Raw genomic sequence first — 16,224 nt, 5'->3', positions numbered from 1 at the left:
GAATTTTCCGTTGACAAATTGGCGATGGTGAATTTTCTATTAACGTATTGCTGTCAGTGAATTTTCAATCAACGTATTGTTGTCGGTGAAGTTTCCATCAACGGATTGTTCTCTGCCTGCTAAATTTTACGTGCATGAATTTGTCAGTGCATTTTTATCAACGGATTGTTGCCAGTCAAATTTTCGTCAACGAACTATTGTCGATGATTTTCTCGAACATGCTTTTTAGTATTGTAGTATTCAGTATAAACAGATCCAAAAAAGTCGAAGCAGAATATATCGACGTCCCAGTTCGAAAAAGCACAACAATTTAAAATGAAGCTGAGCGCCAGCGTCTTCTATACGTCCTGATTGGCTGCTTGTGAAATGGAGCTATTTGATTGGTCTATTCGAATTTTCTCACAGTTTCTGCTCCAAAGAATTGTAATTTACTTTTCGACGTGATCGGGATACCCGATATATGTTGCAAAACATCCATACACATTACTTTCATCCAATTACAACTCTGGAACAACAAGAATAATCAAATATTAATAATGTTACGGAAAATCTTTATCGATAATTATAATTTATCCTTTGTAGAAAACATGGTCGGAATACAATGCAGCATCAGAAGGGTTAACAATGAACATTAGACACAATAAACATTATTTATCAGCACAATTTCCCCCTTTTCAAGTCCCTCTTTCCTTTTACGTAAGATGTGAAATAAACGCCAGATATTTTTTGATAATATCATGGGCGCAATCGTCTAAATTCATCTGTACATGTTTTTTTGCTCGTGCATAGCACGTATTTTATGTGAATTATCCACTGAATAAACGCTATTAAACAATTACATTTGATACAAAAAAAAGACATCAAGAGGACCTTGAAATAATATAATAAAGTTCTAACATCAGTCAATACGAATATATCTAAAAATGGATTCAAAAAACAATTAGTATATCTTCCACGTCTCTCTCTCGAACAATACAAACGCAAACAATAGATGCACTCAAAATTAAATTTTGTGAAAATTTAATTGCAAATTTTGTGCTAGAGCATCTATTTTTCGTGATTATGACAGAAACTACTCTCAGACGGGTATTTACGTGGGGCTCGTGACAGAAGTTTATTTGTTATTCTGTATAAGAAAACAAGAACAAAAAAATATGTCGATCGAGAGATCAGAATACATACATCGCGTGTAAACAGAATTTATTCTTCGATATTTTTGTATGGAAATTACATCTCCCCTTTCCCAGAATCGTAATATATATATAAAACGCAGCATAACTTTTTATTTATTTCTCGTGTCGTTTCGTTTCGGGTGGCAATAGCTCAATAAGATTTTGATTTTCGTTTCGCACTGCCTACGGGAGTTCAAAAGTGCTGGATGATGATGATTCTTCGTGTATGCATCGTTGTATTCGTGACAATATCATGCATCAGTTTAACACTCGGCAAACATTCGGACAATGTATCAGATGCAGCGGATAGTACAAGTGCGAAGTCCTCCTCTTCAGTTCTGAGTAAAGGGCAGAAATGGATAGCTACGGAAAAGAACTTGAAAAATTTGATTTCGTCCGTGAGCAGGAAATTGGTGAGGAATTTCGATCCCGAGGATATCTCAAAAATATCACCGAAATGTTTTTCGAGTATTATGAAAATTACAGTCGGACTCAAGCAGCTCAAAATGTGGGCTTTCAGATGTAAGTACATGTACGATAAATACCAAATTTTTCATAGTTCTGACGTTATGTTTAACTATGTTATTGAATAGTTGAGTCATCTACTATATACTACTACTTAACCTTTCTTTCAAACCGAGCATAAATCCCGTCCTATCGTCTCCGGCTATTTACGATGTTATACAGTCGAATCCCGTTTTAACGAATACCATTATTGCGAAAATCTCGTTTCAACGAACACTTTTCTAATCCTTCAAATAAGTATGCTTAGGAACAATGCAAACAACCTGAAATTTTCTCCGGTCTCTTGGAGTTCGTTAGAACGGGATTCGACTGTATGTATGTTTCTTCGGGCCCGGATTGAGAACGTAATTACCAACATCCACCCCAACATGAGGATGTGGACGGATTCAATTTATTGGACGTACCCAAAGCGGTTCAAGATTAAGCGTGCCCACTTAATGTTAAATTTTGATGCAAAGTTGGCCACCTGGCGGTAAGCGTACGAAACTGGGGAGAGGCTTGACCACGCCCTCATCTATTTTGATTGACAGTTCACCACTCTTTCTCCACCCCTCCCTTTTCCCCCCACCAGTTTGATATTGTATATTATTTAAAACTCAACATGTTCGAAGAGAAATTACATTATTACTTGTTTTCCGGATGAAGAAATAATTTATTTGTAATCCACCCCGGATAGCTCTTTAAATGTTAATCTCTTAATCTCTGAAGATGTTTGAAGAATGATTAAAAGAAAAACAATCTCACAACATTTAGATTATTATTATACAGGAAGAATTATCTGGGCGGAAATGTGTAAAATTTTAAAAGAATATTTGAGGTGTGCAGTAAATTAAAATTGATGGTTGCAAGATTTACTAAATAATTTCGTACCCCAGAAATATATCTACATAATACTGATGGAAAAAATTTAGAAACTAGCTTAAGGTATAATTACTCCTTACAATTTCAACTGGATGCCTACTAAATATTAAAATTGATAAAATAAAAATTAGGAAAATGCACAAACATTAACGTACTGAATGTATTATGATGACATCAATAAGCAGAGCTGTCCCAGTCTATTTCCAAAATGAAAAATGCTAATGATTTATTCAAAATTATATGGAATATTGAGGTCATTTTCTAATTAAAATATTTCATACAAAGTTTAACAATTTCAATTAACTTGTGATTTAGTAATTCATGTTACAGTGCATAACTTCATACAATGATCAAATGATGTGTGTGTTTCATTTAAATTAATTTCATTGAACTCAGAACTCCACTCACATATACGTATAAAAATTTGCCATTGTCTGTTACTGTAAAAAAGAAAAACCAAGTTGTGAAATAAAAAAATTCATTTATTTCATCAGCTAGAAACTTATGTATAACAAAAATGAGTTACAAATGTGACTTCTAATATAAAACAACCACAAGTAACATGCCAATGACAACACTTGTGCTTCAAACTGATAAAAATCTCTCAATGACATAAATAAATAGTTCTAAACTGGAGGTATAATAAATTATTTTTGGAGTGCAAAATGAAAAAAAAAACAAACAGAAGTTGACTGATTACTCAGGAAAATCAAAATGAGAAAAATTGAATTTTTTCATTCTCAAAAAATTATGAATCATACTGTCAATTAGACATCTCATATTTTAGCTGTCACTTGCAAAAATGTTGAATGTGAAATTCATGTTGCAAACATTGCTTTTATGGTTGGTTTCACGTTTCAATGCAGGAAAAAAATGTCATTAATACCCAAAATATCAAATGGTTTGTTTACATGCACATCAAATGTCCAAAACTTGAAAGTGCCAAACAAACAGTTTCAACGGTTTGCTGTTGCGTCTAAAATTAATAAAATAAAAAAATTATGTAAAATAAACCAGTAATTAAAAGAAAAAAAGCATAACATACATCTTACCATACATTCTCTTACAAGGGAAAAAAATCTAAGGAATGTTGTCACTGTCAGCACTTATTGTGGACCAAGTATGGTTTTAATGGCACTTCCTCACACACACAAAAACTAGGGCAAACAATCGTTCTTGCTTGCCTTTCCCGGGAAATATAATTTCAATGCAGGGTACACATACATATGGAAGGGTACCATATGTCCTGTTTGACATTTCAATGATGCTTGGGAATTTGGACTAGCGTTATGAACCAAACGATCTTTCTGGCTGATGTTCATGATACACCATTCCTGGAAATGATGGTTTCAAACATTGGCAATCATAGTCAACTTTGCCGCAAGAACCCCAACTAATATTGGATTTTTAGACACATCTTCCCGTGCTTGACGTCTGGAAAAAAATGAAAGAAAATATTAAATGCAAGGGAAAATGTTACTTATTTAAATTGATAACAAAATTACGAGAAACAATATGTGCAACAATGAATGTTTTTTGCTATACATAAAGCTGGGCACGACAAATCCATAAAAAATTGAGGTGGCGGGAAGACTTTTAGGGGCCAAACATTTTTTGACAAAAACAGGTTCAAAAATATTTCTTTCAACTTTTCCAGGACATAGCAAATGCCAAAATGAACTTGATTCTGCAGCCAAATGAATTTTTATAAATGAATTATTGAAAATTTGAAATTTTGCTGCGTATAACTTCCTCAGTGAAATGGGATGACAAAATGTTTCTGGCAATGAAGAAATTGAGTTTTACTTCATATTAATAACAAAAAATATTTTTTTTTTTCATTATTTAAAAGAATATTCTCAATTATTCTCTGAATTCACATTCATGAGAATATTCTACCCTCACGACTCTTTGCATAGTACCCACAAAGGGTGGGGTTGACAGAGCTCCAGCCCTGGGCCCCCAGGAGTGGACAATTCTTTTTTTTTTTTCAGGCTATAAATAAACTACAAAAGGGACCATGAAAACCCTCTGCTAGGGGTTGTGGGGGGTAGCATGCAATAATTTCTGTCATAGGCAGTGAACAATTTCGGATAATTGACGCTCTTTTGAAATGAACTGCGAGGCGTAAATACGATCGAACTTCGGGAGGGGGGCACAAGGAAAATCTTCCAGCGAAAAATTTTAAGTTAATAAATCATCACACATTCATTTTGAATTTACAAAAATTCAGTTAGCCTACAATGTGAAATATTTTTCGATATTGTAATTTTTTTTACAATAATATTAGCTGAACTGTAAAATAAATATTTTACTAACCTGCTGCCATTTTTCGGAAATCTACTTAGATGAGTTTCTTCCGACTTGGAATTTCTCTCGCCATCCTAGGAAGCCGCAATAATTCAACATTTACTATCATGATGAAATAGAGAAGAATGAAGTCGAAGGAAATGGTGTAGAGACACGAAAACAAATTAATTTAACCCAGAGAAGAACCTTTTGATAAATTAATTAAGAATTATTGATTAAGAATACCGATTTTAAAATGAAATGAGACGGGAAAAAAGAGATACGTGATTTGGAAGAGCAATAAAAAAAAATGGCGGCTGCATCGCTGAAAAATTTGTTTACAACTGTAGTTCGTACGCTTACCGCTTCAATTTGTGGCGCGCAAGTTTGCATCAGGCCTCTCCATTGAAGTGACAACGCTTATCTTTAACACAGCTTTGGACGTACCTAACGTTACATTGCGTTAAGTTTGAAATATTATTCATACATACATACCTTTTGCAAACATCAACTGCAAATATTTGACATTAGAATATAGTATTTGATTTTATTTCTTCATCACAGTAGATTATTTAAAATAGAACATGAATATTCAGTGTTCTTCACCCATGAACTATGAATCTTTACACATCATTATGATATAACAGTATGTTATAAAGTAAATCAGCAGATGACAGTGAGTCGTTTTTCCTACTTTCGCGAGGTTTTCCTACTTTCGAAGAATTGGTCGCCATCTATTGCTATCTGGGGGGAAGCTCCTTGTCGTTTACAAAATGGCGTTTAGAACAGTGGTGCAACGTTGGTCCGTTGAACCGTTGGTCGCGACGCCAATGGGGGTTCACGTCAATGGACTGGGGGGGAGGTCCCGAGAGATTCTCCAAAAATAAAACTTCCAAACAAGAAACTCATTGTTATTTAAAAATGTCAGAAATAAAGTATGCCTTTATTCAGCTGAGCTAGTTACCTTGTATCATACACAATGTGATTTTATAAAGTAAGAAACTAGTGGAGGGAGGGGAGGCAACTGCCCAGGGTGGAAAAATTTATGGGGCGACAACTTTAGATGGGGGAAACAAAGAACATAATCATAAAACTATTACCGAATTTAGAAGTTTTGGGGGTGGGGGGAAACGCCAAAAATCCTCATTACAGCCCTATATGGAATATTGAGATAGAGGAACTTTCATTATACAGGGTGGTAGCTATCGACCGCCCAATAATTACTCACGTGGTTCCTTGTGAATACTAATATGGAAAAGTGCTTTCAGTTTTTTTTATTTGACCCATAAATATGCGAGCTATAACGGTTTAAAAATTGATGACGTCACACAAAATCCTGCCAAATTCGTCGAGTGATATTGAAACTATATGGGTTGAGCTTGAGAACAAAAGACGTCATAAGCTTATTGTTGGGGTTTGTTACAATCCACCGAATAGGGATCAAAACTATATCGCCAAAATGCATGATGAAATTTCCTACATGTGTAAGCGAAAGAGGGTTCTCATACTAGGGGATTTCAATTACCCGGGTATTGATTGGGAGAACCTTTCATCTGGAAATCAGTATGAAAGAGACTTTCTTAAGTTGGTGCTCGAAAATTTTTTGTATCAGCATGTATCAGAAGCCACTAGGGGTACTGCTATTTTGGATTTAGTTCTTACTAGTTCTGAGGATCTAGTTGAACATGTTTCGGTGGGGGAAGAGTTTTCTTCCAGTGATCATCGTATCGTCAGATTTCACTGTAACTTTTCCTCGGGTGAGGTTGATAACAAAAGACTGGTTCCTTGTTTTCGGAGAACTAACTTTGATGTTTTGCGAAGAAGGTTAGCGGAAGTTTTCAAAGACCGGTTGGAATCAGTAGGGGTGGTAAGTCAATGGGAAGAATTTAGTACGAAGCTGTCCTCTGTTTTGCACGACGTCATACCCTTTGTTCGAAAAAAGCGTGTTTGTACATCACACCCTCTATGGTTCACGGATAGCGTGCGGAACCTTTATCTTGAAAAGAAAAGAGCATTCAGAGAGTATAAAAGTGGACGAGGTGACCTATCATTGTTTACTGATAAAAGAAGACTGTTGAAGAAAGCGATAAGGGATAGTAAAAAGGAAGTTGAATCTAGGTTGGCAGATAACATTGGCCTCTAACCCAAAATCATTTTTTCGATACGTCAATAATGGATGTAAGGGGACAGTTGGCCCCCTCTCGATAGGAGGCTCTAGGTTAGAGAGCAATGTAGGCATGTGTAGTGCTTTAAATGAGTTTTTCGCGTGGGTTTCTAATGGAGATAACGATATTCGATAAACGGGTATTGCGTGGAGTAATAAAACCCTCAACGATATTCAAGTAGAAGATGTGGAGGTCTTAAATCTTCTAAGAAATGTATGTGCAAGCAAAGCACCAGGACCAGGTGATATCTATCCCAGGGTCCTCGGGGAATGTGCTAATGAATTGTTGGGCCAGTCGCACAGATATACAGGAGTAGTGTTGCTGAGGGTATCGTCCCAAGGGATTGGAAACTTGCTAATGTCGTTCCGATATTTAAGATGGGTAGTAGAGAAGCTGTGTCCAATTATCGTCCAGTGACTTTGACGAGCTCCCTCTCGAAAATATTGGAAATTATCATCAAAAGGCAGTTTGTGAAGTGGATAGACGAGAATAATGTATTGTCGGATAATCAGCATGGGTTCAGGAAGTGTAAGTCATGTGTAACTAACCTCTTTTGCTTCTATGATCACGTGACTAAGGCTTTGGGTGAGAGCAAAAATGTAGATGTTGTTTACCTTGATTTCCAGAAGGCATTCGATCGGGTCCAACATGGTAAACTCATGAAGCGTTTACACGTGATTGGAATTGGGGGCAACTTGCCGAATTGGATAGAATCGTGGTTTAGAGATAGGTCGCAACGAGTTATGGTGAACGGGGAATTCTCTGGTTGGACAAGCGTCATAAGTGGAGTTCCTCAAGGAAGTGTCCTTGGCCCCATACTTTTTTCACTTTTTATCGATAAACTCGATCAGGATATAGATGGGATTACTAGCAAATTCGCAGCTGATGTGAAGCTAATGGGGGTAATAGGGAATCAAAGCGATAGGGAGTTGCTCCAGACCAACTTAAACAGGATTGCAGTATGGGCAAATGAATGGAGCATGACGTTTAGCGTTGATAAGTGCATGGTCACTAATTTTGGTTAGAACAGCCCACGGTTCTGTTACGAGTTGATTGGTGTTACTATCCCGGATGCTACTACGGTCACCGATTTGGGAATTCTCATTGACGAGCGGCTTAGGTTTTCTGAAAATTGTTCAGCGGTGGTCAAAAAAGCGAATAGAATGCTTGTGGTCCCATTTTCAAAAAGGTCTCTTCGCGTTCTCCTAAAGTCATTCTTCCGCTTTTTCGAGGCTTAGTTTGTCCTGGACTGGAGTATGCTGTAAGGTTTTGGAGACCATACCTACAGAGGGACATAGACTTGGTTGAAGGGGTGCAGAGAAGAGCTATGCGTGTCCTTATCGGCACACAGGGCTTGAGTTATGAAGAGAGACTTCATTTTTTGAATATGTTTACATTGGATGAACGCAGGTGTGGAGGAGATATGATCGAAGTGTTCAAAATTTTCGTCGACGAATTGTTGACAGGGAATTTCCGTTTTGCCTCAATGGTGATAGACCGTTGTTGTTGGCGGTATGAAAGAAACAAGAAGTAGAATTTCCGTCAACGTATGGTTATCGGTGTATTTTCCGTCGACGTATTGTTACTGGTGAAGATTTTGTCGATGAATTGCCAGTAAATTTAGATCGACTCAATTTCCAGTGAATATCCGTCCATGTATTATTACTCGTTTTTTTTTTTCCTTTTCCTGTGAAAAAATTGTTGTCAATGTATTTCCGTCGATGAATCGTTGTCGGTGAATTTCTACCGACGCACTGTTATCAGTGCATTTTCCGTTGACGAATCATTATCGGTTAAATTTCCGTCGACAAATTGGCGACGGTGAATTTTCCATCAACGGATTGTTGTCTGCTAAATTTTCCGTCCATGAATTTTTCAGTGAATTTTTTATGAACGGATTGTTGTCGGTGAATTTCTCGAACATGATTTTTAGTATTGTAGTGTTTATATAAAGTATATATAAATATTAAAATATGTCTGCTTGTTATTTATGCAAGTGTACAGTTTTAGACCGATCTTCGCCAAATTTTACATATATACCAAACAAGACCGGAATTGAATCGCAGGCTACTTTAAAAGTTTTTCAGAGCTGGGCCCGAAATGGGCGAAAAACCGTCGGGCAACAATGATTCCTTGGCCCCAACAGTCACTTTTGGAATCTTTATTTGGGTTGCGATGTTTCCCTAACAATGCGTTTCAGACATGCACATGCCTTTACAATGGTTTGTCACTTCTTTGATGCTGGCAGTATTATAGTTCATTCCTTAATAATGGTTTGTCACTATTTCAATCCTCCCAGCAATTGAAGAAAACCCGGGCAGCGCCGGGTATTATAGCTAGTTCAGTATAAACAGGCCCAAAAAATTCGAAGCAGAATATATCGACGGCCCAGTTCAAAAAGCACAACAATTCAGAGAATTGCATTTTGAGTTACCACGTCATGATAACGGTGGAAAAATGCCTCTACGTACTGCAAAACAACAACGCTTCCAACTCTGCTTATATACTACTGCAATAAAATCTGAGTTGATTGGTATTCAGTTCCATACAATATGAATCTTTTTAATGCGGATATCTCTGAAAGCATAGAATTTTGAGTTGTTGCCTTATTGAACGGGGAAGTCGGTATTCATTTATTTAAAAATACAACTACTCAGTTATAGTTTGCAAATTTGAACAGAAGATAAAATAAAAGCATATCAATGTATATAAAATAAAAATAAGGTAAAAATATATATGCTTCGGGAATTCACTTCACTCATTTTATATCAAATCTTCATATATGTATATAGTTCTGGACGCTACGGGGAAGTCAATCGACGCTTTGCAAGAGGAACCCTAACGGCTTTAGGAGATTACGATGGCTGCTTGGATATTAACATTACTGGGAATTTCCAAGGCAAGAGTTGTATCTTGGAAATCATACCACCATTGCCTGTAGTGAAGCCTCATGTTGGAATTGTTGAAGATGTCCCCGAATTGAGGACTCATTTCGATAATGGCACGGTATGGATCTTCGGTTATTTTTATTCTTGTATTCTTATCAATTCGGTAGTATTATCACAAAAATTAAGACTTTGCCTGGTGTTAATTTACACAAAAATTTACACGCTTTTAAGACAAATAATTGGTCGACTGGTCGACGCGTTTCGGCTCTACAATGGAGAGCTGTCATCAGGACCTCGTGGTCAGAAATCACGCAAGTGAGTCGTTGAAGGGGTGATGTTTATGTTTGGTCGTCCGGGGAGAATCTGTCCAGTCAGATATCACTTAAGTGACTTTATTTCTGATTGGACAGATTCTCTCCGGTCGGACCAGATTCTGGACCGGTCAACCACTTAAAATTTTATTTGTTTTAAAAGCGTGTCAATTTTTGTATAAATTCGGTAGTGTTAATTTAGGTGTAAACAACTAATAATATAATACTATTAAATAAAATTATAATAAATATATGTATTAATGCATATATTATAGAACAAACCAAATATGGTGCATTCCTTTTCTGAGGTTTACAGTGAGCTCAGTATGTAATTTATAAAATATGAATGCATGTTTTATTCAAGTAGAACATAGAAGTAATTTTATTTCCTTGAATGTCATAGGTATCATTGGTACAATGATAGGTCTACATTATGAAAAATTTATAATTCGCCTAGCTTTATGCGTTCCGTCCACGTGTACACAGGATGACGATGTTCGTGACCGAAAAAGGTAACGATAAATTTTTCAACTCTTTCCGATAGTCAAAGTTGAATGTGATTTAATAAATGAATTCAACTATTTTCACCATGGCAATTTCATTGCATTGAAATTTCGAGCTCATTTAAAAAGTCTCATTATATCTATTTACCTGTACAATATAGCACTAGAAGTAACAAATATATTAGTTGGGTTCGATGTGCGAGTTCCCGTGTGTCAAGTAAAAGAAGACATCAAAATAGAAGCATGGAATGATTATACATCAGTGTAAGTGATCAAATAAATGTGTGTTCATTCTAATCAATTTGCTATGGATTAAGCTATGGGAAATTTAAGTGATTCATACAATTCAAAATGCATATGATTTTTTTTTTTCCAATTCTCTTGCAGAATCGCCATTGGGTTGTTCATCTCGATGGTCTTCCTTGGCACATTCATAGACATAATTGGGATCGAATCGGCAAAATCCAAAACAACAAACGGAAATTTGGGTAAAATTATTTGTTTATAAATTGCGTTTTTTTTGTTTGTTTTATATCGTATGTTTCATGGTTGATGAAATGTGTGCAGAGTACCTAAGGATACGCACCAGTTGAGTCTTTGGAGATTGAAGGCAACCATCTTGACCTCAAGACAAAGGTCCCATTGTTTCTTTTTCCAGTGAATGTCTTTCTCAAACAAAACTGCATTTTGCGTACACATTTTTCTGCGAAAATTCTGATCAATCGGCGCATGCTGTCTATGAGCGTGTGTGTTCTGCATGTGAAGTTTGTTTCAACAAGTGCTCAACAGGTGCTGATATCGTTTTCGAAATTTGGAAATGTAAAAATCAGATGGTCATTTGCGCGTGAATCCTTCAAACTGCCGTTCACCTCAGCATCCAACGATAACCTTTCAGGTACTGTGATAGGAGGGCAAGTGCATTCAAATCGCAGTGTGACAGGTCCAGACTTTTTTTTTTTTTCGTAGAACAGATAATCCATTATTCCCCTCGATATTTGACGAAGAAATTGGCTGTTTGTTGGGACATATCTGAGCCATATGATTTGAATGTACATGCCATAGGTGCAAAACACATCTTTGATGTTGAAAAGAGTCTCCCACAATGATAATCTAAATCAGATGTGCCCAATTTTGACTTCGATAAAAGCTTGGACTTTTCACTAATTTTAGTATGTATTTCGTGCCTGTGAATCGACCGTAACTCCAAACAGTGATAGGGGGTCATTCAGGTATTACGTCAGCATCGAGGGAGGGGAGGGAGTTTCGGATTTGCTGACTTTTGATGACAAGTTTGAAGGTTGCTTACGTCACCAACCACCCCTTTTGAAGATATTCTAAGCTGCTGATGAAATTTTACTGACGGGGGGGGAGGGGGAAGGCGGGTCAAAAATGACTAAAAATCTGCTTACGTAATACTTGAATGGCCCCTAGAAGAAAATCACGATCATATCAAACCCGTTTGAATGAACCCATTGAGACTGAAGTGAAAGTGCGTCCAATCCAAGCAATCCCTAAAACCCTTAATGATCATAGATCCAACGTAAAGCGAAGAAATTCATTCTAGCACTCCCTTATTTTACCTCTTTTCTGATAATCGCGAAATTTTATTGTAAACCCATGAACAGAAGTTGCCCCCCCCCCTCTTCTTTGATGATTTACCTCCTAAATAAAATGTACCTTTCTTCTTTATATATAAACATAGAAAGAGAACACATAGGGAAGGGTGAGAAACAGAAGGTGAGGGCGGGAAAGAAATCTACTGCACTCTTCCCCCCCCCATATATGTCCAACATGCAAACAAGGATGAGAGATTGAGATTTATCTCCGATACTTCGAATACAGATTATCCAAATTTATTGAAAGCATGTGCGTATAGGGATTAAGGAAGCCCAAAATGCTTAAAAGAAGTAACCGAAGGCATTCGTTCTTTACTATGCGTTATCATCGAATAAAATTATTTTACGTCTTTATATATCCTTAAAACCATAATAAAATTAACGCAGAGTATGATATAGTTATAGATATACAGTTGACACTCGTTACAACGACTCACTTCGCCCCGTCGAAATAGGCGCACTTGGGAGGGTCGTTATATCGAAAGGAAAACTCTTATGATAGTCACATATATGAAAACGTTTGGGACTTATCCTTATTGGAATGTAATAGTCGCTATAATGTACCGGTCGTTATAGCGAGCGTCGACTGTAGTGAGAAAGATCGGTATTTCATATTTATGTTTTTACGTTTTGAGGATTAATATTGTTCTAAATTGATTGGTTTCTTACAGGAATGTTCATTCGAATAATGTTGTGTTTCTCAATATGCCGTAACACGGAAAAACTTCTGAAACAGAACAAGTCATCGGATGCTATTTCAGTATTCAACGGAATGAGAGTTGTGAGCATGTTGTGGATTGTGTTGTGCCATACATATATCTTCGTTCCTTATCTAGATACATGTAAGAAACCTTTAAATTATTTTGAGGATATGTATAAGTCCAAAATTGGCCCCTTCGTGAACTGTCCGGCCGGGCAGTCATCGGATAGTCATCGGATGCTATTCAACGGAATGAGAGTTGTGAGCATGTTGTGGATTGTGTTGTGCCACACATATATCTTCGTTCCTTATCTAGCTACATGTAAGAAACCTTTAAATTATTTTGAGGATATGTATAAGTCCAAAATTGGCCCCTTCGTGAACTGTCCGGCCCCTCTGATCCGGCCAATGCCCAAAATTCAAGCTTCCATCGGGCTTTGGCCGGCCCCTATATGTCGATCACTATACATCATTCTGCATGGATCACTAAGATATGGATAACTAATATTCACATTCCTTTGATCGTTAGGGATACCATAGTTAACCATAAGAATTATGGTTAGCTATGGCTAATTATAAATGGCCATAATTACCACAAAAAATACGCCGACGTGGCAATGACCCCGAATCATAGGGATCGGGTCATATAGTGATTTATGTCCCGAATAATTTGGCGTTGGCCAAAGCCAACGCCACTTACAGAACAAGGCCTCGGCAGAGGTTACCATACTTTATTGTGCCGTACTTAAAAAAGGTCATGACCTTCTTATCTGGGTTGCCAGATTTATGAAATCTTTCTTTGGTGTGAATTTGGCTGGAACACTAATGGATGTTGGCAACGTAAAACCAGTATATTTTCCTGTGTTTGGCGCTATCTGACACGTAGTATCATTTAGCGTCAAAAAGCCTGGAAAATTTTGTTGCCGTTTCATAGACGATAGCTTGCAAACATTTATTACTCGCATAAACCGATATTTTCTAATAGATTTCAATTGAATTTTAGAATATGTCATTTAACTGTTCGGCTTTTGGCTGCAAGAATGGCTCAAAAGTGGCTTGTTTAAAATTTCCTGAAGGCAAGCAATTGCGCGAGAAATGGCGGTGGGATACCTCTCGAGATGATTTTACTGCAACATCACGCTCAAGGGTGAGTACTTTAAGTTTTTTTTATATTTTTTATGTACAGTGAAATCTCGATACAACGTTATCCTTCGCACCAAGAAAAAATATCGTTGTTGAACAGAGATTTTCAAACTTTTCGGTCTATCGCCCCCTTCATCAAAATTTTTTTAACTCTCCTGAATTCAAGGCACCCCATAGGATGATATGTTATACCCGTAGCTTTTCTACCCCCCTCCGGACCATACCTTCACCATCTTTGGGAAATAATATTGTAGAGAGATGTCGTTATATCGAGATGCAGCTGTTTAACATTAGACCAGGGCTGGTCCAATCGCAAATTTCAGGGCATAGTTAATGCACTCTTTCATGTTGGCAGATATGCTGCTATAAATTCCAAACATTTTGTTCTGCTCTCAGACTGCAATTACAGCCAACTACATAAACAAACAAGCAAAAAATTAGGTGCCAATATCAATTTTTTAGTAACCAGGGTGACCTGATGCCTTAGAGTTGTCCAGCCCTGTATTAGGCTACAGTCATTACCGAGCAATACTTGAAAAAATATTTCTGTAGAGGGATTTATCGTTATATTGAGTACCATTGCAGTGAGGTTTCACTGTTTTGTTGTACCTTTGCATCACCATTTGCTATCATTATGTATCTTTCAATTTCGGTCCATTTTTAAATTTCACAGGCTTGCACTTTCCCGATGACCAAATTGTTCGTGAAACAGTCCTCTACAATTCTGCAACTGGCGAGGAACTAGAGTTCAGTTATTGCAACTGATAACAAAAGGAAGAGCAGTGCCTTCCATTTTTAAGGGCTGCTCTTCATATGTGACAAAGAAAGGGATATGTGTGTCGTCTGAGCCGAGAATAAAAACAAGAACATGGAGACTGTGTTACTGAATAGAGCCATTCAGAAAAGTCTGGAAACCAAAGCGACATATGAGAGAGAGATGAGGGACATTCCTTCAAATCCTTGATTGAACTAAAGCAGATATTGGATGAAAGTGATTGATTCAGCATGAAGAATCATGTATTAGCGTAATAACATTTACATTCTTAATGTACCTTTATATCCATTTCCAAAAATTAATTCATCTGTTACAGTAGATATAAATAACTTACCTCGCCCGACGAATATGATTCGTCATACGAAGCTCAACGAAACTTTCTAATTTATTATAGTGATGTAGTCTATAGCGGCCTTTACTGCTGTCATTCCGACGTTATCAGATTTTTGAACCATCGGTGTATATTGAATGGATGGCTTCATCGGTTTCATTTTTGCGCTCCACTCTATTCTTAGTTCCTGCCAAGGAGGTATATGACAATTTTTATTATCACCTATGTCTGTATGTGCGATACATCTTCATAATATTGATTGTGTTTGCTTCAAATTAGTTAGTTCGTATTTTTTTATCAGATTTTGTAGCTTGATGTCTATGGGTGGTATCCCTGCCAACACCTGCTTAGCATCGTTAGATACAGTCTTGTAGCATTTAGTTATGATCTTTAGCATTTTCCTCTGTATTGCTATCGATTTTTTCTTTTGGCATCTTTGGTCGCTGAACCAAATTTCATGACCATAGATGATGACTTTCTCTATACATTCATTGTAAATTTTCTTCAAAATCTCTGCTGTTCCCCAACTGTCTCTCGTACTTTCTATTTATTAGAATATCAAGGTATTTCATTGTGGCAAGGGACTTGGGGGTCTGGTCCCTCCACCCAGAAATGTGAGAAAATTGCAGGGGGGGAAGGGAAAAAGAGGGCCAAATCTATTGTTTTATCATTTTGTTTCCCCAACCCAAAATGAAAGTGGTTCCCCCCTGAACGAAATTTCTGGCTACGTCCCTGCATTGTAGTCACACACTTTAGAGCTTTGCCTCCCATTTTGATGGAGGGTATGGTTTTTATTTTTCCTCTTTCCTTGCAGATACTAAATTCACTTTTAGACATGTTGAATTTCAGATCGAAATGATCTATATATATATATATATATACCTATGCTCTCAATTTTTCTGAGAGTTTTCTCGCCTTTTTGCAGTGCACTAGTTTGTAGCATCC

At 37.0% G+C, this 16,224-nt stretch overlaps 1 protein-coding gene across 2 annotated transcripts in view; it reads left to right on the top strand.

The window, feature by feature from the left end:
- The first annotated feature begins 1,364 nt into the window (after window positions 1-1,364).
- The window catches only part of LOC149087612 (uncharacterized), a 33,444-nt gene continuing 18,584 nt past the window's right edge, over window positions 1,365-16,224 (top strand). Inside the window, exons 1-5 of one of the 2 annotated variants that reach the window (XM_089231540.1) lie at window positions 1,365-1,694; window positions 9,805-10,018; window positions 10,615-10,723; window positions 10,876-10,978; window positions 11,102-11,202. In XM_089231540.1, the coding sequence (XP_089087666.1) occupies window positions 10,699-10,723; window positions 10,876-10,978; window positions 11,102-11,202 (229 nt within the window). In that variant the 5' untranslated portion in view covers window positions 1,365-1,694; window positions 9,805-10,018; window positions 10,615-10,698. Of the gene's footprint in view, window positions 1,695-9,804; window positions 10,019-10,614; window positions 10,724-10,875; window positions 10,979-11,101; window positions 11,203-16,224 lie in introns of those variants that run through there. The other variant, XM_089231539.1, reaches the window with a different exon arrangement.

This window comes from Pholcus phalangioides, unplaced genomic scaffold, assembly GCF_987345545.1.
Source record: "Pholcus phalangioides strain wild (caught in Gottingen) unplaced genomic scaffold, Ppha-v1.0 ptg000004l_1, whole genome shotgun sequence".
NCBI classification, from domain to species: Eukaryota; Metazoa; Arthropoda; class Arachnida; order Araneae; family Pholcidae; genus Pholcus; species Pholcus phalangioides.
This window is presented reverse-complemented; position numbering and strand designations above follow the sequence as displayed.